The sequence below is a fragment of the Calidris pugnax genome, unplaced genomic scaffold (genome assembly GCF_001431845.1).
Source record: "Calidris pugnax isolate Ruff unplaced genomic scaffold, ASM143184v1 scaffold435, whole genome shotgun sequence".
Lineage (NCBI taxonomy): Eukaryota > Metazoa > Chordata > Aves > Charadriiformes > Scolopacidae > Calidris > Calidris pugnax.
Window position 1 is genome coordinate 292,594 of NW_015091240.1, and position 25,881 is coordinate 318,474.

A 25,881-nucleotide genomic window follows, 5' to 3' on the forward strand; every position below is an offset into this window, starting at 1 on the left:
CCTTTGAAGGGATCTTGATAATTGAAGTCTCAAAATAGATACAGTAATCTTGATATTCAGTTCCTTTTGTTACTGTATTTTATTAGTTAGAACTAAAGTAAGATGTGCCTGTTAGCTATCATTCTACTGTACTAACAATCTGACTGTAGGATTTCAAGTAATGAATACTGAAACAAAGCAATTTCGTGTCAGCTGCCAGGTTCTGTTGTTGGGTAGAAAGGCAACAATAAGGAAGAGAAATGGCAGGAAGCCTGCCCACATGCTTTTGTGTTATTACCTTCTCTGCTGGAAATAGAAAGCAACAGCAGTTTGAAAGAATGATTTCCTGCCTGTTTTTTTCCTTTCCTATTCAAGGTCTCAGCGATCCAGGCTGGGTGTTGCTGGGCCCTGTCTGCAGCACCGTACACCTGCACGTGCACTGGACGTCGCTCTGCTTGCTCCTGTCGAAAGCTGCCCCAGCTCCTCACAGAAATCTGTTCACGTGCTTCTCGCAGGTGGAAGAAGAAACAAGTATGTTCTTATAGTCTCATTTACATGTGTTTTGTACTGGGCCTATCAGAGCTTTCTCCTTACACAGCCCATGCCTGCTTTGGAGATGGAAAAGAGCTACCTCTAAAATAGTAAAGGCTAAAAGAAAGCCCAAATGAGGCAGCAAGTCTCCAATGACCTGGTTTTTTTCAAAGGAATAGCAGGCTAATAATTTCTAGAGTGTTTGCTACAATTAGGCCACGTTGTGGCTAATTGGAAATAATATATCCATAATGAAGATTTAAGGATTTCTTTGAAGCTGTCTTTTTGTTAAACATTTGAAAGTAAGGCATGATTGAAATGATCCCGTTTTCCATTGTACCTTAGTGTGCAAAATGAATGTGAGTGTGTAAAATGACTGACGAGTTTAAGTGAAAGGGCTGGAGGATCTTCATGTCTTCTGGGCAAAGCTCCTTGGGGCTGAAGTCGGGGGGGAGGGGAAGACGAGGCTAATACGTGTTTTTCCTCATGTTTCAGTGTTTGTGGGTAGGAAGATGTTTAAATATTTGTTAAAACAGATTTACTGTACAAAAGGCTAAGCAAGTGTTAGAGGGACTTAGTTAATAAATGACGCCACTTTCGGGTTTCCCCAGTTTCCTTTTACTGCAGTTTTAAAGCTGCCTTAGCCCCCTGTTACCCAGGGAAAGCATGAGTTCTTAAAAATCTAATGAGATGTCACATCCCTCTGCCTCCCCCGTCATCTCAGGGGGAATGAGAAGTGTCACGGGAAGTACAGGTGTGGAGCTGGCAGCTGCTGCCCTGCTCGGGAGCCGGCCAGACAGAGTCTCTTACTCCTGCAGGCGCCATGTGCTTACAGCCCCTGGTTTGTCCGGGATGTGCCTGTTAATCGTGACTATTTCAAAGCCAACCAGAGTGGAAAATAAGTTGCAATGCTAATCCACAAACATGACAATAAGGACAGAGACACTGGGCCTGCTCTTCTGGATGAGCAGTTTTGTCCTACTTCTATTTCACTCAAAAAATAGTGCAATCTTTCCAAATCTTTCAATCCAGGTGACTGATTGAAGAAATAGGAAACAAATATATTTTAGCTTGGGAATAAAATGCATCCATGTCACTTAAAGCATCCAGGTGGTACAAAAAGCAACAGTGAAAACTCTTGAGAAGTCCAGCTTGCTTTGCTGAGCGTTGGCTTCCCTTCTCTTCCCTGCTGCGTTAGCACCATGGCTGCCCCAAATCACATTGCTTAGAAAATATCACCCTGTGAGATTTTGTGAATAGGACTCAGGGTTGGGAACGATTCATGACCAAGTGTTTCAGTGTCTCTCTCACGTTTCAGCCCAAGTGTTGCAGTTGGTCTTTCCTCCTTGGATCAAGGTCTCCCAATGCTCAATTCTCAAAAACATGTAATTGCAAACGCAAGAATTGGTGTTTGTACAGTGTCTGGCTGGGTCTCCACTCTGAAGGCTGGGAATGGCTACAAAGGCAGCCTTTTCCCTCCCAGCAGAGCATTCTGACCTCCATGATATAAACTTAATCTGGACTGTTCTCCATCCCTTACTCTTGAATAGCTTCAAGCTTGCACGGCATAATGAAACACACAGCCAAACTCAGAACACAAATGAGAATACAGTGTAGTCTCTGGATCCTAATGGAAAGGCAAGGGTATTTAAGATAAGGTGTGTGGAGAGCAGGTGAATTGCCTTGATCAGCTTCCGTGCAGGATTTATCATTGGGCCATGACTAGTCACAAAATCCACCGCTCAACTTCATTAAAACAAGCACATATTCTGACTAATAACACTGTAACACAAAAAAACCTGAATTTACATACTGCTCTAAAGCAATAGGTAAGACTAATAAATGCTTGTGGAATTTGGGGAACTCACAGGTTTCCAAAGCAAACAAAAGCTTCCCAATAAATACCAGCTACTTAGTGGAAACTAATAAAGGTGACTAATTTTAAACTGTGCCAGAGACCTCTTAAAAAATCATCCTGTTTGGTGGAGGGCAATAGGTTGGTAAATAGTGTGAGCTAATTATAAAATGTCCTTTTCCTAAACCCTGGAATTATAGTGAGTCAGTGTCTGGCAACATCCCCATTGGTTCCACTATTTTATTATGTTCTTTACAATCTCCAGAGATAGTCTTTATCCTGCACATTATAGAAAATAATAAAATCCCAAGCACAGAGAAGTAAAAATAACCAGTATTTTAGTGCAAAATACCCACAAAATGCAAGGGCCCAGTGAAGTAAACACTTCAACATGCTTTTTGTTAAGACACTCATCTTTTGGTTTAGCTGTCTTTCAAATTAAAGGTCTTTGCTGCTTCCTGTGAAGGTCACATACTTTTATACTTCACAAAGATATTGTAAATCTGTTTAACCTCTGTTGAAATAATAGCTTGTTATTACTGTTCCAACATCTTTGCTTCTCCTGCCTGATCCATTAAAACTGATTTAAGGAAAGTTTCTCAAACAACAATCTGCTGGAGGAGCCAGAAACAAGTAGAGATTTAACTGAGTATGGCCAGACTTACATATTAGAGAGTAAATAAAAACTCATTCGTATACATAGAAAGAAAATGAAAACAAACAAGTAGGGAAAAGAACCTTTTCTTACCTTATGTCCTGGCATGCAAATGTTTCAAGTTTTTTTCCAACTTTCAGATAATGCTAATACAAAAATAATAAATCTGCCAGAAATCTGACAGTTCTTTGTATCAATTGCAGAAGGTGGGAGGAAAGTCTCAATTCTCTTACAGCCCTTTTTAACAGTTCTAACATTGTTTGGTCCCATAATCTTAATTATATATATTTTTTTTTTACCTCCTAAGCTAGAAATAATATATGTCATTTTGAGAAAAACTGTAAAGATTAGAAGGCAGAAGAAAAACATGAAGACTGCCAAGAGGGGGCTTTATTTTTGCTTGCTCTTGCAAACATGATACCTAATTCAGTATAATTACTGTGTCCTCTACAGAAAAAATTCCATTCAAGGCAGTGGAAGACAATTTGGAATTTATTTTATGCCAACAAAGTAGAAATAAGGGGATTATAGTGAAGTTAGAAATGAAAGACCTGTTAGGGTTTCTTGTTGATTTCACCTTTAGTACAGGATAGTCCCATCTTATATAGTTAATCTTCTTTTCCCTACAGTATTTTTAAAAATCATAACAAACTACTTTAAACATCCCCTGAATAATGTGGCTGACTGATACGCTTCCTGCCAGAAAGATAAAACTGGGAAATCAGTAACGTGCTGGAGGCTTTCCCAGTGGCTTGGCAGAAAGTCACCCACCTTTTCTTGCAGGTTGAGTTTTCTGCCAGAGCAGGGCTGCAGCTGTTACTGTGGAGCAGGGGGGGACCTGTCTGTGTGAGGACTCCTAGTGCAAGGTAAGCAGGGGGAGAGAGGGAGTAAAGAAGCGAGTTCTCTAGCAACCACCCCTTCGAATGGGTTTCCATGTCTCATGGAACCGTACCTTCAGTCTTCCAGGCACTATTTTAAACATTGCTAAGAGATAAGGAGCAGCAGGCAGCGTACAGCCTGCTAACACCTCTCCTGATGCACAGGCAGTTAAGAGCTCATTCATCCTCCGTGCACGCGCAGCCTGTGTATGTGCCTGTTTAAGATCTCAGTTTGTAGTGAGGGGTTAGGTATCTGCGTAAGATATCATTAATCCTATTCTTTCACCAATTTTAAAATTTACTTCTGCAAATATTAAACATGGAAGGTAATCTGAGAAAATGTGACCCATGTTATTTCCTTTTAAATGAGTATTCCTTTTTATTCATAGCTATTATAAGATCAACAGTAAAAGTTAGCTCTGAAAAAAGTCTTTACAACAATTTATGGAGATAAATTTTCCTATTTAGGTAAGTCCAGACATTTACAAGAACAATCACTTAAATAAAAATAGAATATAAAGCCTATGTTTAAAACATGGCCTTTATTAATGCTGTCTAGTGAGCTCTATATTTATCTTACATTGAAATAGTTCTGCTTTGCTTAAGAAAAGACAGAAAAAGTGCATTTACAAGAGTACTTTTTCTTTAATTTTCTGTGAAAATAGAAGGAATTGGAATCACAAGTTGACAAATGTAAAATGAAATTTCAAGAAACATCAATTGTAGTAATGCTATGCCATCACTAGTGTTTCTTTCTCCCATGTGAACCAGAATATCCCGATATACAGTCTAGAGCATCTATGTTATTACTATACAGCACATTAAACACAGAAAAGGGAGTTAAGAACCCCTTTCAATGTACAAACATGAATAAAAAAATTGATAAAAAAAATCACTTTTATACATAATGTATATGCAAACTGTTTTAAATACATGGTTTTGGAAGAGTTATTTACAAACTGTATCTGTCTGTGGTACAATCCACAGACAAAGCATACACAGTTGCTTTACTTTATTGTTGCATCTCAACTTTGGGAGATAGAAATTCTTTCGGCAGTATAGCAAACATAGGAACTTGTGACAAAATATCTTAAGGGCAACCCAATAAATTTTGTTCCTCAAAACAACGTAAGTACTAGGACTGCCAAAGTTTCCAAATAAAGTCATAGTTTGATCCAGATGCCCACTTACAGACCTGTGTTGTGGAGATGTAGACAGACCCATCTGAAATACAGGCGTGGCTACTGGATAAAACCTCCTTAAGAGCCGTAACTGTAAGTATGTTTTATCCAAAGAGTGAACTAACCTAGAGGGTTTTTTCCAATTTTATTAATATTTTAAAAAATACATAAAAATACAACATCCAATGTCTGAATAAATATATTTAACAAGTTGCAAGATACCTTATTTTACACAAAAATTTCAGCTTTAGAAATCCTGTTAAATAACTTCATTGTTGTTATATATTTCATTTTTTGTCTTTTTGTAACAAAATAAAAACTCTGAAATTACATAGAAAAAAGACAAAATATTTTTGTCAAGGGATAAGATAGTCCACTGAAAACCTATTCACAATTCCACTGTAAACATTAATAAACAGTAAAATATTTGCATAATTGTGTGCTCAAAAATCCTATAAAAAGTGGAAGACTTATTACAACTGTAGTTTTCAGTCAACTACACTTCCTTTCACAATTTATTTTGTCCCATTTACACCTTTATAACTGGGCACACTGCTGAACATGTACTTTGGCAGTTCTGTATCGCAAGTGCTTCCACAAAGAGGAACTACTCACCAAGAGTTACATAGAGCTTGGTGAAAGTGCAGCAGTTACTCAATTCTTTTTGATAATACTCTGATGTCTGCTTGGTTCACTTGCTTTTCTAAGATCTCCCTAGAACACCTGAATGCTTCATTGGACATAACTTTCCAAATTTGGTAAGTGCCCTTTCTCTGCATTAATAAAAACAAAACAAAAACGAACACAATCACAACCATGTCACATTGTGCCTACAAACCTTCAGTTACCAATAAGCTTAATTTCTCTGAATGGTAAATTAAGCAAAAGAAGAGGATAGGAGAGAACAGGTACAGTCCAGTAGTGGAAGTGTGTACAGAATATACTTGGCAATACCAAACCAGTCGAGTGCTTTCTGTGATTGAATTTCAGGGTTTATGTCCATGGCAGCAAGCTGCTGACAAGGCAGAGAAATGTGTATCACCTGCACTCTACAGCCAGCACGTTTTGTGGAGGAGAAGATGATGATGGACTCATTCCAGTATCCGATGAAGCAGACGACATGGATGCTCCTGTATGTGACACTGAATATACAGAAGAACAGATCAGCATCAGATCATCAAAGCGCACCTCAGAATGAAGGCTTCCTTGGTTACTAAGTTCTTTAAAAGACCACAAAACCAATACAGATTTTTTTCAGTTGCTTTCATTGCTACATTCACATAAACTGGATGAGTAACCTTAGCCCTTCTGCATCACAGACCAATCTTTTCAGATTAATCAGATGAGTCATTACATTAATCAAGAACTCAGATCAAGCTTGCACTAGGAAGCCCAAGTTTCTAATACACAGTTATAAAACAGTGAAAACAGCATAGTGAATACAACCTAGTAAAACAACAGTTCTGTTAGGTTCAAGTTCTGAAAAGCCACAAATATTCTAAATATATATACACACAAACACAATAAACAGACATTAATACTTTCTTTTTCAAAAATACTGCCAATTAAGTTGCTTTGAGCAATGTATTTTTAAGGAAATTAACTTCTCAGGGGAAGCATAAAACAAATCTGAAATTTACCTTCTCTGTCTTTCTTTTTCAATCGTTTTCTTCTCCTGTCTATGGTTGCTACTTCTGACTTCAAGGACATGTAGTATTTTCGTATTTCCTGTAGTTTCTCTTGCAAGAAGGAGATCCTTTCAGTGCTGCTCATATTGTCTAGTTCATCTTAAAAGTGGGAAATAAGAAAAAATAGCTTCATCAAGGTGATTTTAAACAAATGAACACAAATCTTAAGAGTATACAAGATGCAGCATGAACAATAACACGGTTCCATAGCTGTGCCATAAAAGGCCTATACCTAATTTAGAATCCCCAAATTTGCAAGTTTTTCTACCAGAACAAATTTTCTTGTAAATTCCCTCTAACCAAGTCACTTAAAGAATTCTTACTGAGCTGAAAACTCCATTTGTATAGTCTAGGTGAAACATTCTGGTGGTGATGTTTCTCTCTGTGTTTATCCTTCTCTCCATCTTTGATGTGAGGTGAGATCACTCTTGCAGGTGATCGAGAAATCTTCTGTTGTTTGGATGCATTTATGTGTTTGACAGGAGTACATTTACTTGAACTGTCCAGGACAGGAAGGTCTTCGCTGTCACTACTTTGTCCTGCAGTAAGAGAAAATGCATTTGGACTTTAAAAGAAAACACCACAAAACCAAACCCCTCAACATTTTTAAAATTGCAGTTTGTAGTCAGAAAAAAAAAATTAAAGAAAAAAATGCTCCTTCCTGTTCAGAAGATCCCAAAATGCGTACAAGATACAACATGCACTGAACTCTCAAGCGTACTGATCGTTAATGCAGAAGTCAAGTTTTCAACTAAGCCTTTAGTTAAAAAGCAATACTCTTTTTTTTTTTTTTTTTTACAGAAGGAGTAAAGAAGCTAATTAAAATAAGAAAAGATATTCTTGTCAGTTCTCTAATAAAGGCACATATTTTGGGGTTCTAATATAAAGATGACACTAAAGTCTCTTTCTTAAAGATTAATAAAATGAAAACTGAATGAATACAGGTGGGTAGCACATGATTCTGTACATTTACCAAATTGCTTTACACATTGAAAGGAACAGTTCTGAAACATGACTGAAAGTGTAAAAGCTTTAACATGTTATAGAAAATGTTAAGCTGATATATGCAAATATTTTAGACTCCCACAATAATTACCAAGTTTTACACAGGCATGTTAAGTATGGCTGAATATTGTATGTCAGATAATTAATATTTTAGTTTGGTATTTAAAAATTGTAACATTATTGCTACAGGGCCTAATTGTATTGACTCATTCAATACAACGATTACCAAAAATAAGCTACAGAAACACAATAATCCATACTTCTATAGCAAGTTAAAAATTAGTCACATACTTGAGATAAAACCACACAAGATTGCTTTTTGCTGAACAGATCTTTTTTAGCATCAAAATTTTTTTATACTTCATAAATGCACTTTTTTTCACCAATCAGAAACACCAAGACTCTGAAGGAGATGTTTCTATCCAGAACAAATTTCCCTCTCCCAAATGAATACCCAACCGAATACATAAAAATCAGCATAATAGTAAATATTTAGTCATTTCTAATATACACAGTTATTAAAAAGTTTTTCCTAACGAAGTAACTAAAAATAGCCAAGAAATTTCCCAGTAACACTGCTACCATGTAACTGGTTAAGTTCATGGTGATTATTGGCTGTTAACTGGAGAGAATAATAATCAAGAACCCTGACAAGGAAGTCCCATCCAAAGAAACAACAGGTAACACCAAGCACAGGAGGCTCTTACACGTGCTCAGGTCATTTGCCCAGACAAACTCCCCCGGAGTGCAAGAAACAGATTGGTGGAATCAGGCTCTAACCTCCCTGAGAGAAAAGCTTATGATCGGAGCGCTGGAATGGAGGGATACAGACTCCACAGGAAGGACAGGCTCGGGAGATGAGGAGGGGGTGTTGTCCTCTATGTCAATGAACAGCTGGAGTGCATGGAGCTCCACCTGGAGATGGATGAAGAAGACCCAATGGAGAGCTTATGGGTCAAGATTAAAGGGAACACAGGGGCAGGTGATGAGGCCCTCTGTAGACAGAGAGGAACAGCACTACGTTCAGAGAGCCTGGTCCTCATGGGGGACTTGCATCACGCCGATATCTGTTGGAAGGACAACAGAGCTGGGCAAAAGAAATCCAGGAAGTTCCTAGAATGTGTCGATGACAATTTTCTTCTTCAAATGGTAGGGAACCCAACAAGGAAATGCCCAAGCAAGCTGGTTAGTATTCAAGGATCACCTCCTCCAGGCTCAGGAGCAGTGTATCCCAAGAGAGAAGTCAGGCAAAAAGCCAGGAGGCCTGCATGGATAACAAGAAGCTCCTGGACAAGCTCAAAAGCAAAAAAGAAGGCCTATAGAGGGTGGAAACAAGGATGGGTAGACTGGGATGAATGCAGAGAAACTGTTCAAGTGGCCAGGAACCAGCTTAGGCAAGCTAAAGCCCAGACAGAATTAAATCTGGCCAGGGATATCAAGGATAACAAAAAAAAAAAAAACTTTCTACAAGTATGTGAGGGATAAAGGCAAGACGTGGGCCCCCTCTGGAAGGAAACACGAGACCTGGTCACCCAGGATCTGGAGAAGGCTGAGGTACTGAAGGACTTTTTTGTCTTGGTCTTCACCAGCAAGGGCTCTATCCACACTGCCCAAGTTGCAGAAAGCAAAAACAGGGACTATGAGAAGGAAGAACCACCCACTGTAGGAGATGATCAGGCTCCAGACAATCTAAGGAACCTGAGGGTGCATAAATCCATGCGACCTGATGAAATCCATCCACAGGTCCTGAGGGAGCTGGCAGATGAAGTTGCTAAGCTGCTTTCCATTGTATTTGAGAAGTCATGGCAGTCTGGTGAAGTTCCCGCTGACAGGAAAAGGGGAAATGTAACCCCCATTTTCAAAAAAGGAAGAAAGGAAGACCCGGGGAAATCCAGGCCAGTCAGTCTCACCTCTGTGCCTGGCAAGATCATGGCGCAGACTCTTCTGGATTGTCTGCTTAGGCACTTGGAAATAAGGGAGGTGACTGCTGACAGCCAACATGGCTTCACCAAGGGCAAGTCATGCCAGACAAATTAGGTGGCCATCTACAATGGTGCTGTAGCATTGGGAGAGAAGGGCAGAGCGACTGACATCATTTACCTGGACTTATGTAAAGCATTTGAAACTGTCCCACATGACATCCTTGTCTCTAAATTGGAAAGCCATGGATTTGATGGATGGCCCACTCTGTGGATCAGGAACTGGCTGGATGGCCACACTCACAGCGTTGCGGTCAATGGCTCAGTGTTCAAGTAGAAACCCGTGACGAGTGGTGTTCCTCAGGGGTCAGTACTGGGACCAGTGCTGTTTAACATCTTTGTTGGAGACATGGACAGTGGGATTGAGTGCCCCCTCAGCAAGGTGACCAACGACACCAAGCTGTGTGGTGGACACACAGTGGGAGAGGGATGCCATGCAGAGGGACCAGGACAGGCTTGAGAGGTGGGCCTGTGCACACTTAATGAAGTGTTCAACCAGGGAATTCTTTATCAGAGAACATAGTGATAGGAAAGGTGTAATGGTTTTAAACTGAAAGAGGGGAGATTTAGATCAGATACTAGAAAGAAATTCTTTACTGTGAGGGTGGTGAGACACTGGAACAGGTTGCCCAGAGAAGCTGTGGCTGCCCCATCCCTGGAGGGGTTCAAGACCAGGCTGGATGGGGCTTTGAGTAACCTGGTCTGGTGGGAGGTGTCCCTGCTCAGGCCAGGGGGGTTGGAACTCGATGATCTTTATGGTCCCTTCCAACTCTAACCATTCTATGATTCTGTGTTCATAGGATAGTACAACCTTCACCCTCTCCCCCCCCCAGGAATGTACCTGTTCCATTCTTTTCATTTTTGGCTGCAGCACTTGCTCGCTTTGGAGTACGTTTTTGTTTTTTTGCCATTGTTCCACTATTGCTATCGCTGGGCCTTTTTTGACCTAAATGAGAAGGGAAAAAAAAACAACCTCTAATATTTCTGCTACTAACAAGCTTTTTTCAATAAGCAACAAAGGGATTTAAAAATAGAAGACAAAACAAACATGCAAATTTTAGCAAAGTAGACTTAAGATGGCTTCAGAAGTCATTACAGCACAGAATGACTTTTCACAGGAAGTGCTCACCTTTCTCTCCGGTCTCTCTCTCTGGCATGGCTATACTACAATTGCTTGATGTAGTACTGGCTTCAAATCCGTTAGCAGACTCACTTTCACAGAGACCTTCTTGAGACTCTTCTGCCACACTGTCGACTTCAATAGTCATGTCACTTTCACTCTTGATGCTGCGCGATTCGTCCTGACTAAGAGTAAGAGGCGAGGCCACTGAAAAGCTTGACTGGACAGTAGGGGGTAAGGCAGATGGATTTGAAGAATTAAGCTCTGGTTTTTCTGATATTGTGTCTTCATTACTGCTCTTCTCCTTTTCATCCAAGTCATCCAAATCTACTTCATGGCACAGCAACGTTTCAGGACCAATCTGAGGCATTGCATCATCCTCATCTTTTAAGGGAACATTCTCATTTTCTTCAGGTGGACGTTCAAAGTTCTCATTCCTCAGTTCTTGACCATGCTGAACCAATTCTGCCACCAGGGATGGCATTTCCTCATTTTCAGTTCTGTGGGATTCTTCAGCATTCAGCCCTCTACATTCCTCCGTTCCAGTACATTCATTGGTCCTCTCTTCAGATATTATATTTGGCACTTCCATTTCACTCTCTCGTCGATTTCTCTTCTCAGGTGATGCCTGTTCCAAAGTTTTCCTTTTCAAAAGCTTCTTGTCTTTTGTAGAAGGTTCTGTTTCACCTTCTGTAGTGCTTGAAATTTCTTTATGGTCCAATGAAGACACATCTAATCTTTCAGGTTCTGCAAGAGATTCATTTCCCACCTCTTCTTGGTTTCCTGGTGAAATCTTTGCATTCTCCAAAGAGGGATCTTTTGTCTTGCCCCTTCTCCCTTTTACTTTAGGTGATTTTTCAGCCTCTCTTTTGATTTCTTCTATTTGTTCTGTTTTACTTCCAAAAATCTCAACAATTTGTTCACTTTCTTCAACTTCCAGTCTCAGTGTTTCTAATGGCTGCACTTGAGTCCTGTCATTTTCTTTCAATGCATGAGGAATCTTTGGGTTTTCTTCATCTAGCTTCTCATTATGTAGTTTTCCACTTTTTTCCAGTTCTGAAGTTTCTGGAGGAAATTCTTCATTCAAATTCTTTTCAGTTGATTCATCTGCTTCACTGTCAGAGGAGCCAGAGTCTGCAAAAAAATTTTAAAAAAGAAGGAAACAGCACCCTAAATCATCAATTTCAGCACAATTTCTTTTCTCAACCACACAAAACCTGTTTCTCAGTAATCTATGGTATTAGGTTTACGATAAACAATGTCAAGCTTAAAAATTCTGCATTACTTGACACAGTTCTTGCTTTTTCTCAAAATGTTTATGAAACTACAATAGTAGTAGTACTTCTACTATTTCCCAAATAAGTCAATACAAACAAATTACATTTTATAGCAGTAAAAATACTTTTAAAGATCCCCATGATCTACCTAGGGATAATGCCTCCCCCACCTGACATCACAGCCTCCTCCCCTCCATGCACTCCCAAACATTAAAAAAAACCCAACTCTTCCACACACATTTCATTGCTAAACTACAGTAGGAATCACACACCGCATTCAGAGCAAGCGTTGTTACATTACCAGAAGATTATTCAGGGACCTGTACTAAAAGAAGACAATGATTTCACTTCAGTTCCTGTTCACATAGGCTTAGAAATACCAAAAACATTGCTGTCATTCGTATATAATGAACAACCCTGCTGGATGATGTAGTACTGAGGTCTTGGACTTAATTACCAGAATAAAGACTATCACTACAGCACTAGATTGGGTCTGTTCAAGTCTGGGATTGAAAGGCTCTGGCTAAAGAATACACAATGACTTGTAGTGTCATCTCCATGCCATAGCTCTACTAAGAGAAAACTGTGCTCTTCAACAGTGTCAGCTCAACTACTTCCTCAATAAAATGCAAAAGGAGAGAAAAAAAAATAGTAAAAAATATAAATCAAACCTCTTTTCAAAACAGTATTAATAAAACCCTCAAAAGTATGCACAAGAGTGAGATTCACTCTCTGTCTGATCTTCTATCAGGAACAATCCTGAGCCACCTTTTGTCTGCCTGGGAGGTGTTGCAAAAATCAGAATCAAAAGTATTAATTGGTATGAAGTAAAATCTGCACCAAAAAATTGTTTTGTTGCATTGCTTGTTCACTGAGTGGTTAAGTTGTGCAACAGACATCACCTACCCGGACTTATGCAAAGTGTTTGACACTGTCCCAATATGACATCCTTGTCTCTAAAATAGAAAGTCATGGATTTGATGGATGGCCCACTCTGTAGATCAGGAACTGGCTGGATGGCCGCACTCACAGCGTTGCGGTCAATGGCTCAGTGTTCAAGTAGAAACCAGTGACGAGTGGTGTTCCTCAGGGGTCAGTACTGGGACCAGTGCTGTTTAACATCTTTGTTGGAGACATGGACAGTGGGATTGAGTGCACCCTCAGCAAGGTTGCCAACGACACCAAGCTGTGTGGTCGACACACAGTGGGAAAGGGATGCCATGCAGAGGGACCAGGACAGGCTTGAGAGGTGGGCCTCTGCACACTTAATGAAGTGCTCAACCAGGCCAAGTGCAGGGTCCTGCACATGGGTCACAGCAATCCCAGGCACAAATACAGGTTGGGCGGAGAATGGCTGGAGAGCAGCCCTGAGGAGAAGGACTTGGGGGTGCTCGTGGATAAGCTCAACATGAGCCAGCAGCGCGCACTGGCAGCCCAGAAAGCCAACCCCATTCTGGGCTGCATCAAGAGAAGTGTGGCCAGCAGGTTGAGGGAGGTGATTCTACCCCTTTACTCTGTGCTCACGAGACCCCACCCAGAGTACTGTGTCCAACTCTGGAGTCCTCAGCATAGGAAGGACATGAACTGCTGAAACGGGTCCAGAGGAGGGTCACAAAAACAACCAGAGGTCTGGAGCACCTCTCCTGTGAGGACAGGCTGAGAGAGTTGGGGTTGTTCAGCCTGGAGAAGAGAAGGTTCCAGGGAGACCTAGCAGCCTTCCAGTACCCGAAGGGGGCTACAGAAAGGATGGGGAGGGACTCTGTATCAGAGAACATAGTGATAGGAAAGGCATAATGGTTTTAAACTGAAAGAGGGGAGATTTAGATCAGATACTAGAAAGAAATTCTTTACTGTGAGGGTGGTGAGACACTGGAACAGGTTGCCCAGAGAAGCTGTGGCTGCCCCATCCCTGGAGGGGTTCAAGGCCAGGCTGGATGGGGCTTTGAGTAACCTGGTCTGGTGGGAGGTGTCCCTGCTCAGGCCAGGGGGGTTGGAAATCGATGATCTTTATGGTCCCTTCCAACTCTAACCATTCTATGATTCTAAATAGGGCTTTAATGCTCCTGACAGCACTGTGTTCATTGAAGTTGTCCCATATTAACGCACTACATTACATCACTGTTTACATGACAGAACATGAGTGCACCAGATGTACCTTCTGTTCCATTTGGTAATGGTGAGGAATCTGACAAGTTGTTCCGTGCACTTCTGGCTCCTGATTTACCTTCGCTATTAGGCATTTTGGATAAACTGCAAGATGTGTTTGATGGAAGAGTAGATTTCAGAGGGGGTCGCCCACGCTTTGATTTTTGTTTCTCCTCATCCTTCTTCTCATCCTTTTCACTGTCATCTTTATTCTGAGGGGAAAGCAATGAATTTTTATTAACGTGTTTCACTGCTGATTGTCAAACCTCTTCTTCTTTTACTTTACACTTCTATTAAAAAAATAGACTGTCAACTGGATAACTATTTCGCTTTCTAAAGTAAGGAACAGTGATAGTTACTAAGTAAGTTAAGAAACTTATCGAAATAACCATTACTTTTGTTTTTTTCTTCTGTTTTCTCTTTGGTCCTCCTTTGTCTACAGGCCAGATAATCCGATCAGCTTTCACCCATTCATCATATCTAAAAGTAAATAATGACATACTGTTATCACTGCATATAAAGAAATTTTTTGCAATATGAGGATTAAAAGACTGAGTTACAGAGAATATTTATTAGGGAGAGGTAGGAAAGCAGAGCATATATTACAAACACATGCGGTATCTGGCATTAAAATGATGAATTACATTTCTAGCCCATAAAAGTAATTATGGGATAGGGGAACAGAGCTGCAGATTTCCCTGTAACTTGCTAGCAAAGCACTGTAACACAGGGCAGTGAGTCAGCTATAAAGTTTGTCAATTATTTCACATCATATACAAAAGACAGTTTTCACCACACCATACTTCAGTAGTAAAATATACTTTCCTTTTTTTTATTTAAAAAAAATGGAGAAGTTTTAAAATTATAGCAACAAACTGGATGAGATTCTGAAAAGCACAAATACACTACTAGTGCTCCTCAAAATCTCCTGAGTTATAAGGGAGAGACACAAGTAAGTATTGGGGAGATACCCACCTACACAGAAGTTTATGTTGCCACATAAAGAAATTTATTTAGTTTACTTAGAAATGTATGGATTTGGAACATCTCATATTATATACCAGAAGCATTCTATTTTTAAGAAAAGATCAATTTTGTGTTATTTTTGTCAACTTAATCACAACGCTTTTAAGAATAACAACAAAAAAAGCCATTTCTATAGCAGTATTGAATATAAGGCATGGCTGCCAAGAGAAGCATTTGATGAATGTTTTTCCTGTAGTTCTTTGCTGCTTACCCCTCTCCTACCTTGTCTAGATATAACAACCATTCTCCATAATCACAGTTAACTTTCAATACAAGAGCAAATTTTGTTGCCAAAATACCAGTGCTTGATATACCTCATTGTAGATGTCTTCACTATTACCAATGACTCCCTTAAATAAAAAAAAGTCTGACAGTGCTAGCACTAGCTGCCACAATAAATTACAGGGACACTCCTGTGAGAAGTCAGGATTGCTCACTTTAAGACAGACTGAAACTTGGAAACAGACAGTAGGTATATTCTGAGATTTCAATGCAACAGTGTCGTACCATGAACAAAATTACTGACATTGAGAAGTGTAAGGGAGTCAGATCACGTTGATAATTCAATTTGGAGCCAACTCAGTGATCATCTTTCTCTTTTTTTTTCTTAAAAACAAAAATTCTTTTGCAAATAATCATTTTAGAAAACAAATAAATGAAAGGCAATTTGTTATCCTCACCTTACATTCCAACCGTAGTAATGAACTAAATATAAAACTTCTCCATCATCAATTTCTGTGCTTTTAATACTAGCTTCATAAATTTTTTGAGTCTTTCCACGTCCATATTTTACTTTCACTTTGGTTCCAGTCAGGCAGGGTTCTGCATCCTCCTCATCCTCTTCACCTTCTGATTCTCCTTTGTTCTCAATTTCCTCCCTGCAGTAAAGTGTATTTAAAATACCCACTAATTATTGACAACCAAAGTTTTAACATTTAACCAGAGTAGCCAAGCTACTACAAAAGAAAAAAATTTCTCATTTTCTGCATCCTGCACTGTCTCTAGTTTGGATGCACCTTTTAATATCAAGAACAGGACTTAGAATAGGGTAAGTGCCAAAAATATCCAGAAAAATTACATTTTAAATGCAATTTATTAGATGTACAATACCTTAAAGCTTATTTTTTTAATGAACATTTTGATAATACAAAAAGAGGAATAAATTAACTTGGTTTCTGGCACCTAAATAAGATAGGAAGAACTAACCTCAGTTTTTAAAATAGACTTGATTTTGACACACTATTTAAAAAAAATACTTCTGTCTTCTACAGTTTGCTTAACAGGCTGTAGTTCACTAACAGCACAGAAGTTTCAATCACCATCATAGTGAACCTCTCATGGATACAAACACCATTCCATTGAAAAAAAAAAGTTGATTACATTGGTGTTTAACCAAGATTAAAAGTGTCTGCACAGCTCTTATTAGCTAGATCTACCTATTATCATAGCTATATCTAATATTTAAAGATTCTACTTAAACATATTTTCAAGAATTACAAATCCAACCTGTTTTCACCTATACTTCCCTCCCTATTTCAGGGTGAATTTAGCATAATGTAAAAGTTAAACTACAAAAATGTCACCAAAAAAGAAAATACTGAAGATTACTATGGGTTTGCTTTTAATGAAGTACATTTGGTAGCCTTCAGTGAAACATGAACTACTTGTTGTGACAAACAATTAAAATAAAGAGGACCAGCACCATCAGCACCACTTAAAGAAAACTGTTTAATGCCTTAGTCATCTGACATACCTCTGCAACCTGCTGCACACCCAACGCTGCACCTTCATTCAAGGCATTTCTGCACTACAAGATTCCCCCCCCGCGAACTGCCCAGCAACACTTTCTTTAAAATAATTGTGTTCTTCCCACTCCTCAAGGTTCTTTAGTGGAAAATATGCAATACCCTTATCAGGCTTTATTCACTATCAACTTGTGTCTGCACCACTTGGCCACCTGGACAAGAAAAACTAGGTAGAAAAGCCAGAAGGCAAGATACTGCCCTTCACCATAGCCAAACTTAGCTAAGAAGAAGTCTGCTGTGGTAATAAACTAGTCACCTGCTCACAACTTGTTTGTAACCGGGACTATAAATCTGATTCAACTTGTCAAGCTTAGTCTGGAACCTATTTTGCTCTCTGCCCTTCCCTGTCTCTCCATCCCCTCCTCTTCAACCTACCTCTAGGTTTCCTTCAAATTCCCTCTTTCTCCTTTACTTTATTAGGTGATCCCCTTCCTGCCTACAATACCCCAAGTAACAACAAAAAACAAGCAAGCTATAGAGGCTCATCAGCCATCACTAAGCACTTAAACAAAAGCACGGGAGAAGAGGAACTCTCTTTTCCATTTATATTTCAACTTCCCAGAACAACCATCCCAAACAGTTGCTAACGGATTCCGTACAGCACCTGGCTTAGTTATAGCCTAGTCTACTTGGTGTCTGTACGTCCCAGGGTGATAAAACACCAACACAATCTTGACAAGACCTTAAAGAAAATTAAAGTGAAAACCACTGTCTGGCATCTACCAGAAAAAGATGCTTTCATAAAGTACAGCAGACTCTAAAAGCCTGAAATAATTTTCCCCTTGCTGTCTGGCTAAGTGAATTATGTCCCTGATTTCCACATTTTAGTTGGTAAGATCTCCAACTCTGTGTATACTCCTGCTTGGAGCACAGCTCAATCATGACACAGACATACTCATAAGAAAGCAATTATAAGTTAATATTTACCTCTCCCTCTGCTTCTCTTCTTCTTCATCTGACTCTTTATCAGAATCCTCCTGTTTTTTAATTTTTTTCTCTTTTTGCTTTGGTGTACTTTTTCTCCCTAGTGGAGTTTCATTTTCTTTCTTTTCTGGATTCTCAGGTGTTTCCTCTATATCTTTGTTTTCTTTGTTATTGTCTTTTATTTTTTCTTGTGTTTTATCTTCTTCACTATCTTTTTTAGCAGGAGTTGCATCACGGGCAAGTCTCCTTCGTCCCTAGAACAGAAATAAGATCAGATTAATGACTATTGTCAATTGTTCTCTGTATAACCTCTCCAAACCTCAGCTAAAAGTGAAACATCCTATTCCTGTGCAGAAGAAAGACCAGAGAAAGACCAAAAAGCAAAATATTCTAAAATCTTAAGATAATAGCTAAAAGTCTTGTTATTGAGGAAAAAAGCAAAATAAAGTCATTCTGCTTGGTTTAGAATAAAGAGACTGAGCTTCTGATCAATGTCTGGAGGATTTCAGGACATTTGTTTGGACCTGTAAAGTCTGTTGTGCTGATAGAAATAGCCAAAATGCCTTTGCTCAAGTACAGCAACAGCATTAATTAAGGTGCTTGTACTGAAAGAAGGCATCTTCCTTTCAGCATCTTCAGTCCTGATAGCTACCTGTAGATTTCACAGAACAGAAATCTGTCATTTTAGAAAAACAGTACGTTTTGCATTTTTGAAAGGTATTTTGACTAGCCAGACAATTGCTGTCTGGAACTATCTGCAACTGGTTCTTGGGGAGCTAGTACAGGTTTATCATTTTACTATCAGAAGTGTCTTAATACAGTCATTGCTCATAGCATTGGAAGCTATCCAAAGATTACAACAAATTAACAACAAAGGTAATGTCATGCCTGGAAGTCCATTAAGGCTGATCCAGCTTGGAAAAACCACTTGCAGTTAGATCGAAATATAGTATGTAATACAAATCTAAACTTATGTTTACATTACGTCATCTATTAGTTTAAAGGTCCTATACTTCCTTGAAAAGCTGATTTGCAAGAAGTACTTCAACAGAATTACATTTTAGTTGAACAGAATCCTTTCAACTTCAAGAATTTAAAAAGCAGCGACTCCTTCAGTAATCATGGTTTGTCAAGGAACACAAAATGTCCTTTTACCAGAATTGACAGGAGCAGTCCAGTCTCATACACAAATACCATAAAAGCATTCTTATATTCTCCATCATGTTCAGTATCCACTAGCTGATCTTACCTATGGAACTAGTAATACTACCCTGTAAAATCGCAGTGTTTCTTTTATATAAAGAAAAGATACTGTGATAAAAATCAACTCAGAGAAACGGGTCTTCCTTTGATTCTTAAAGCTGCAGCAGTCCCTTGATAATCCTGCTTCTTGCCAGAAAGCTCCAGATGCCATGTGCCTACGGAAATTTTCCCCCACAACCAGGACTATCCTGCTGAGTTTCACTGTTCCGATGATACACAGCTCTCAGTAGCTCTCAAACCATCCCTGAACCAAAACATGTCTGACATACAACACAGCCTGAAAAAAACTCCATGGTTTAGAATATGAAGTAAGCAAAACTATTCTATTCACAGGTAAAACATAATTAACAGTTAACACCAATTCTGCATTCACACAACACTGTCCTGTGCTTGTACAAGTACACTAATTCAAACATACAGTCACTCCACAAGGGAAAACTCATTATGTAAACCGTTCACTATACAAAGGGGTTTTGTTAAGTACTAAATAGAAATCAATTCACACCACTTACCCTTGGGGATATTTCTTCCTTTTCACTTTCACTGCTGGAATAATTTTCTTCTGCTTCTTTTTTAACTTCTGTTGGGGGCATTTTTTGTTCCTCTTTTACACTTTCCTCCATTGGTTCCACGTGTTTCTGTATGTCTTCTACCACTTTCGGCTCATTGTGATGGATGGTCCTAAACTGAATGTTTGCAGAACGGCAGTACTCTTCAAAACCATAAAGATACCTACAGATACAAATAAAGTTTCATTCATATTTCATGTTTTATTTTCTATTTACTGAAGTGCATAAAAACACTTTTCCTGCTCACAGAAAAGCAAGAGGAACAGTAACTTCAGGAAAAAACCCCACACAAATCAACAAAAACCAATAAATAAACAAACAGAAGCCAGAGAAGATTTTGCAATAAAACAATGATGCACGTAAGTAAAATGGTGAGAAAGAATACACAGGTGCTTCCCACAAATTTAACTTCATCCCTGTCCAATTACAAAATCGTGACAGTAAAGCCTAAGAACACGTCCACTGCTTTGCAAACACACAGTGACAGCTAAGACCAGTCTAGTGTGAACGTGGGCATACAAACGAGTCACCACCTGGTAACAAACTGCCAAGCACCAGCTGCCTGTGTGCACGCTCTACTCCAGTTACAGGTGAGCGAACTATGATCATTCACCAAAGAATATATATGCAAGTTACAACATATTATACTCTGTCCATACAATATAATTATTTCCACTGTAACAGCAACCTAGTACATATTTATCAATTGCTCTTTTTATGATAAATACTGTTCTCTGTAAAATAAGTGCTCGGTTCAAATCCCAATAAAGATAATTTGAATATTTTCACGTTCATCAACATTAACATGAGTTGAGTCATTAGTCATCCCTATTCAATCAGCCAAACTTCCTTAGGTTGGAGTCAAGAGAATCTCGTTCGTCCCCGTTACTCAAAAAGCCCAATTGTTTCTTGTCAAAATTCCAGGAGAATAAATAAAAAAAATAATCTTTATTTAGAAAATGAGCTTGAAAGGTGTCATTTCTAAAAGGCTTCCATTTCTAAAGTTAAAACACAACCAAAAAGCAGGGGTCAGAATAAAAGGATTTATGGTTTGTTTTTTTTTTTAATTACAAGCAGTGATTTTACTACTTAATACTGTCACACCCACCATAGCAATGTACAAATTCATGCCCTAAAACCATTATTCTACAAATTCCACAAACATGATATTTAAATATGCAGTCTGAAACATGCCTATCTCTATCAACATTTTTCAGGAAGTTAAAGAGAGTGGAATAAAATTCTCCTCACTCCATGCAGCATCTGCAGACTGAGGACAGAGTCCATTCTTGTTAATCACCATAAATTGCAAAGCTGAGTTTTCCAAAGCTTTTTTATAAGTTTTATTGTTGTACTCTGAAACAGCATCATTGTTTGCTAAAAGTGAATGCTTCTTGATAAGAAAATGAGTGGAATTCTAATTATTAGAGCAACAGGAACTTATGCAGCCCTGAGCACTTTCCCCTTTACTCCAGCACTTCAGTCCTCAGCACTGGAAAATACTCAGAACTGCTCAGTAGCTGAAGAACTAAATTTTCATTAAACTATCAAAAACTGCTTGAATATTGTACATGCTAGTAAAAAAAAAAAAAAAAAAAAAAAATATTTTCACCATTATACAATGTGAGAACTTACTTTCTATAAGCAGTCTTTACATTATAGGAAGCAGCTGAGTTCAGAATAGGAATGCCAAGGTCCATATAAATTTGCTTCCATACAGCACCACTCTCAATCTTTGCGGAAAAAAAGAAAAAAAAGGAAGTTTTTTGGTTTTGTTAATGAAGAACATGAAGGAATAACATCTAACACAGCCACAAGCTACAACCTTCAAGAATAAATAGACATATTTAGTTCAGGAAACATCTGACACTTACACTGTCACACCCACCCTGCTGATATACCAGTCTAAAAAGTTTGAAGAGATTAAGGTCCTTGTAGCCCAGAACAGGTGGTTTATTGATAGGAGTACCTAAATAAAACAAAACCAGAAATAAAGAATTTACACACAGAACAGCAAACTGCTTCCATTCCTTTAGCACACATTTGATTACTAATATCCTTCTACATCTTAAAATCTGTATTGAATAGTTCAAAGATACGTCACAAGTCAGTAGTTTCCAAACACCAATTTAGGCTTTACCCTCTTTTGAATCATCACGTGTTTCTGGGGGGTTTATTAGCATAGCGGCAGTAATTGCTTATTAACTTAAGGCTTCTCAACCTCCTTTTCAGATTGTGCAATAACTCTCATCCAATTGGCTGCATCCCACTGTTCCTCTCTTGAGCAGGGGACAGCTAAAACTGCAGTGAGCTCTCCAAGAACACCTGATGAATGCTGGAATATAGCAATGTGCTAAGAGATTAACTCAAAACACAGGTCTGAAAGGAACGGGGGAGAAGCAGAAATGCTGGATTGAAGAGGCAAAACGTGAAAAAGCACAAAGCCCTGACAGGACACAAGCATTTGCAACAGTTTGCAAAAAGAAAGAACTCAGATGGGACGAGTGGCAATGGTATAAAGAACAATAATCAACTGCAAGAGGAGAAATCAAAAGTGACTTGGGGCAAGTGGCTGCGTACATAGACAGCATTCTTCCCAGCAAGGAAGAATATCAAACCTCTTCTCTGCTGCTTCTCTTCTTCCTTCCTCTTCATGCAATTGTATTTAGAATCATTAAAATAATTTTATAGGACTTTGGGAATATTGTCACAATTACACGAATCAAAACATTCATACCGAGAGAACAAAACGTAGAACAAACCTGGTGGGAACAGAAATCTTGCTATCAGAAGGGAAAACCCCCCAAAACCATAGACAGGCAGGGGGAAAGACCCAGTCCCCACAAAGTCCTGTACATCACTCAATCGACATACTACCTTAAAGAGTAATTTCTGGACTGAGTCTTCAAATTCAGTGCAGACATGCTTTCTTCTTCTGCCTCTACAAATCCCTGACATGATCCCTAATTGTTTTAAGTCTAAGTGTGCTTAAGAAAGGGAGTGAGGAAGGAGAAATACAGAAAAGAGGGAAGAATCAGGCTATTAGAAAAGAAAGAAAACTGTGGATTAGTCCAGCAGCATAGGGATTTCTTTTTCCCCAACAGAGCCTCTTATTCCCCAAGGCAGGTTATTCTCCAGAAACGTTGGTTATACACAGGAGGCCTCAAAATTATATCGGATGAACTCCAGTATATTTTGCTATAATGCAGGATCAATTTCTAAACCTTTGATAAGAACTGGTAATATTGCAAAGTCTTGGAACTGTTCTTGGAATTTACCACGCTTCTGTGGTCTAGAACACACCTTGCTAATAGGAATGCAGAGCCTCTTTTACAAAGGTAACTTGATTTCCTCCACCCCCCCAGTTTTAAAACCCAAGAGAAAAGAGGGAATATTCAGATACTACATGCACTTTACATTTTACTCTTAGCTCTAGTTATTTTAAATTCCAGTACATCAACATTTGCTGTACTATATGCTGCTACAGAAATATAATTCAGGTAAATTTTGTTAAGGAAAAAGAAAGGAAGAAAAAAAAGGCAGCAGTTGCACTTGTGATCTACCTCCACCAATGTTATTGCAGGATTAACACAATATTCAAACTGAAATAGCGAGTTCATGACTAAAATGAATAAACCAAATTTACTCAGAGATAAAACTCTTACCAGGCTTAAATGTATTTAACAGAGGGGAAAAAAAAAAAGAAAAAAAAAAAAGAGGGAGGGTGTCCAGCCAAGGAACAGTGTCCACTTTAGCGTCAGTCTCATCACAACTGCAAACGTGAACAGCTTATACAACAACAGTTCTCCCAAGTCAGTGGGTATATCCTGCTCTACATACATAGTGCATGCTTTTCCAATATACGTCTTATGCTAGGAGTTTAACTGTTTCAATTTATAACAGATTTTCCTAATTCTGTAAAGAAAAGCATTTAAAATGTGTTATTTTTCCTGTTCTAGCTACTGGACAAAGCAGAATCTTTAAGTTGTCTCTTCAGGTGAGTATCACTGCTACATCTGTATATTATTAAGAGAGTTCTGCAAGAAGACTTGAAGAGAGCACATCTCCCATTCTCTGCTGATTGAATTTCACCACCCATGAGTAACCTCCTCAGGTTCCAGCCTGAGATGAACAGCAGCAGAGGTCCCAGCAATGGCTGTCACAACAAGAAATCAACCAAGAGCTTATTTAACAGGGATTGTTAACATCACAAAGGTTTTGTGAAAGCAAAACAAAAAAAGAGCACCACAGGGAGGATTTCAGTTTCCTTGGCACATGGTGCTTCCAAGTACTGGAAGCAGACCTGCCCCATGTGAAAATGGGTAGAAGTGTATTCCCTTGCACCAGAGAGTAGCTGTTATCCTTTTTCACTGATGCGAGAATATGCTCATAACAATGCCCATACATTTTAAAGTAATTTTTAGAAGCCATTAAAAAAGTGGACTAGAGATTAAATAAAATTTAAAAAGAAAAAAAAAATTAAATTCAGTGTTACCTCTATCTTCCATAAACTTGTAAAGCTGTTGGAGGAAGTTGTCCCTCTCTTCAGGATCAAGCTCTTCCTCAGGCTGTGAAAACCAATGTGTAGTCATAATGAAAACATAAAATATGCAATGTAACAATTTATTTGTACAAAAGCCTAACAGCAAGAGCTAAAGCCAAGCCATTTCCCATCTGGCCATGCACCCATATAATGGTGAAATATGCAGAAAACAAAATTTACACAGGAGACCGAAGTGCGTACCTCAGGAGGAGGAAAAAAAAATATGCATATCAGAGAAACCCTCAATGCATGAAAAAAAAAACTTTGAGAATGGACCTTCAAAATGAAAACACTCATATACTTTCTGTATTGTTGTAATACAGAAAAGGTTTGTTACTTACAAGACTGAAGCAATTCTCAAGAACTCTAGGGGTTTTTGTTTGTTTGGGTTTGTGGGGTTTTATTTTTGTTTAACTAATTTTCCTTACCCCAATATAGCTAAAATTGCAGAACAATCGTTCTCCAACTGTTCCTGTTTTTGATACTGCAGAAAATGTTCATTTTGTGATTAAGCTCCAATGCTCGATTTCAGCTCATATTTGGAAACACTTTTAGAGTCACTTCCATAATTCCCGGAATACAGATTCCCATAATTTATTATTATTAATTCCTTAGTTTTATCTTTGCAACTTCAAGACTCAAAAAGATAAACACTTAGGAACTTTATAGTAGAAAGAAGGGGGTTTTTTTGTTCAGGTGGAAAGAAATGAAAATAAAGTAAATTTATTGGGGGGTGGGGGAGAGGAAATAATGTCTACATATCAACATATACTTCATAGAATTCTGAAATTCTAGCAGAGATAAATAAAATAAAATAAATAAAATAAGATAAAATAAAATAATCTTTTCCCTGCAATGCTTTACACATGCCCCTTTCTTCCTGCCAGCCTGGCAATCAACTATAGGGCTTGCTGGTAAGGCAATTTGCACAAGGAAGACTGCAGCTGTCTTGAAGAAAAGACGTACAGTACATGTCAAAAAAATCTTATTACATTATTAAAAATAACAGAAAAGTCACAAGCAGTTCCAGAAGGAAACCAGAACACAAATTTCTATTACAGTCATCTCTGCATTCTGTAAACTTTAATCTTCAATGCAGGAAGATAGGCAGTGAAATGTGAATGTATACACTACTGATTTGTTAACCAGAAAGCAATTTTCCCAGCATCAGAATGAATTTCAGCCCTGCCTCCTTCAGTGAATTCTGAGCTTCAAAGCCCAACAGGGTTCACCTACAATCAGGTAGAGACAATATTTGCTTCTTATCCTATTTTTTTCTTGGGAAATAATTGGAGGGAATTAAATGAATAATCACAACATTGTACAGCATCAGTTACCACTTGCTCGTACTGCATATTATAGGGATTATATAAAGAGAAACAGTTATCTGTAGAATTATTATGTTCTTCCAGGTTAACAAATGAATTATTGCTATAGAAACCACAGCTTTTTTTCTCT

The 25,881-nt window shown here is 38.6% G+C and overlaps 1 protein-coding gene across 1 annotated transcript in view; it reads right to left on the bottom strand.

Annotated features, from left to right (window-relative positions):
- Nucleotides 1-4,407: 4,407 nt before the first annotated feature.
- ARID4A (AT-rich interaction domain 4A) overlaps nucleotides 4,408-25,881 on the bottom strand; it is a 51,750-nt gene continuing 30,276 nt past the window's right edge. Inside the window, exons 12-24 of the mRNA XM_014959956.1 lie at nucleotides 24,376-24,448; nucleotides 21,755-21,849; nucleotides 21,516-21,613; nucleotides 19,824-20,043; nucleotides 18,052-18,302; nucleotides 16,000-16,197; nucleotides 14,689-14,773; nucleotides 14,304-14,505; nucleotides 10,881-12,005; nucleotides 10,593-10,697; nucleotides 7,091-7,306; nucleotides 6,720-6,866; nucleotides 4,408-6,221 (exon numbers count right to left, since the gene is read on the bottom strand). Of these exons, the coding sequence (XP_014815442.1) occupies nucleotides 6,118-6,221; nucleotides 6,720-6,866; nucleotides 7,091-7,306; nucleotides 10,593-10,697; nucleotides 10,881-12,005; nucleotides 14,304-14,505; nucleotides 14,689-14,773; nucleotides 16,000-16,197; nucleotides 18,052-18,302; nucleotides 19,824-20,043; nucleotides 21,516-21,613; nucleotides 21,755-21,849; nucleotides 24,376-24,448 (2,919 nt within the window). The 3' untranslated portion in view covers nucleotides 4,408-6,117. The remainder of the gene's footprint in view (nucleotides 6,222-6,719; nucleotides 6,867-7,090; nucleotides 7,307-10,592; nucleotides 10,698-10,880; nucleotides 12,006-14,303; nucleotides 14,506-14,688; nucleotides 14,774-15,999; nucleotides 16,198-18,051; nucleotides 18,303-19,823; nucleotides 20,044-21,515; nucleotides 21,614-21,754; nucleotides 21,850-24,375; nucleotides 24,449-25,881) is intronic.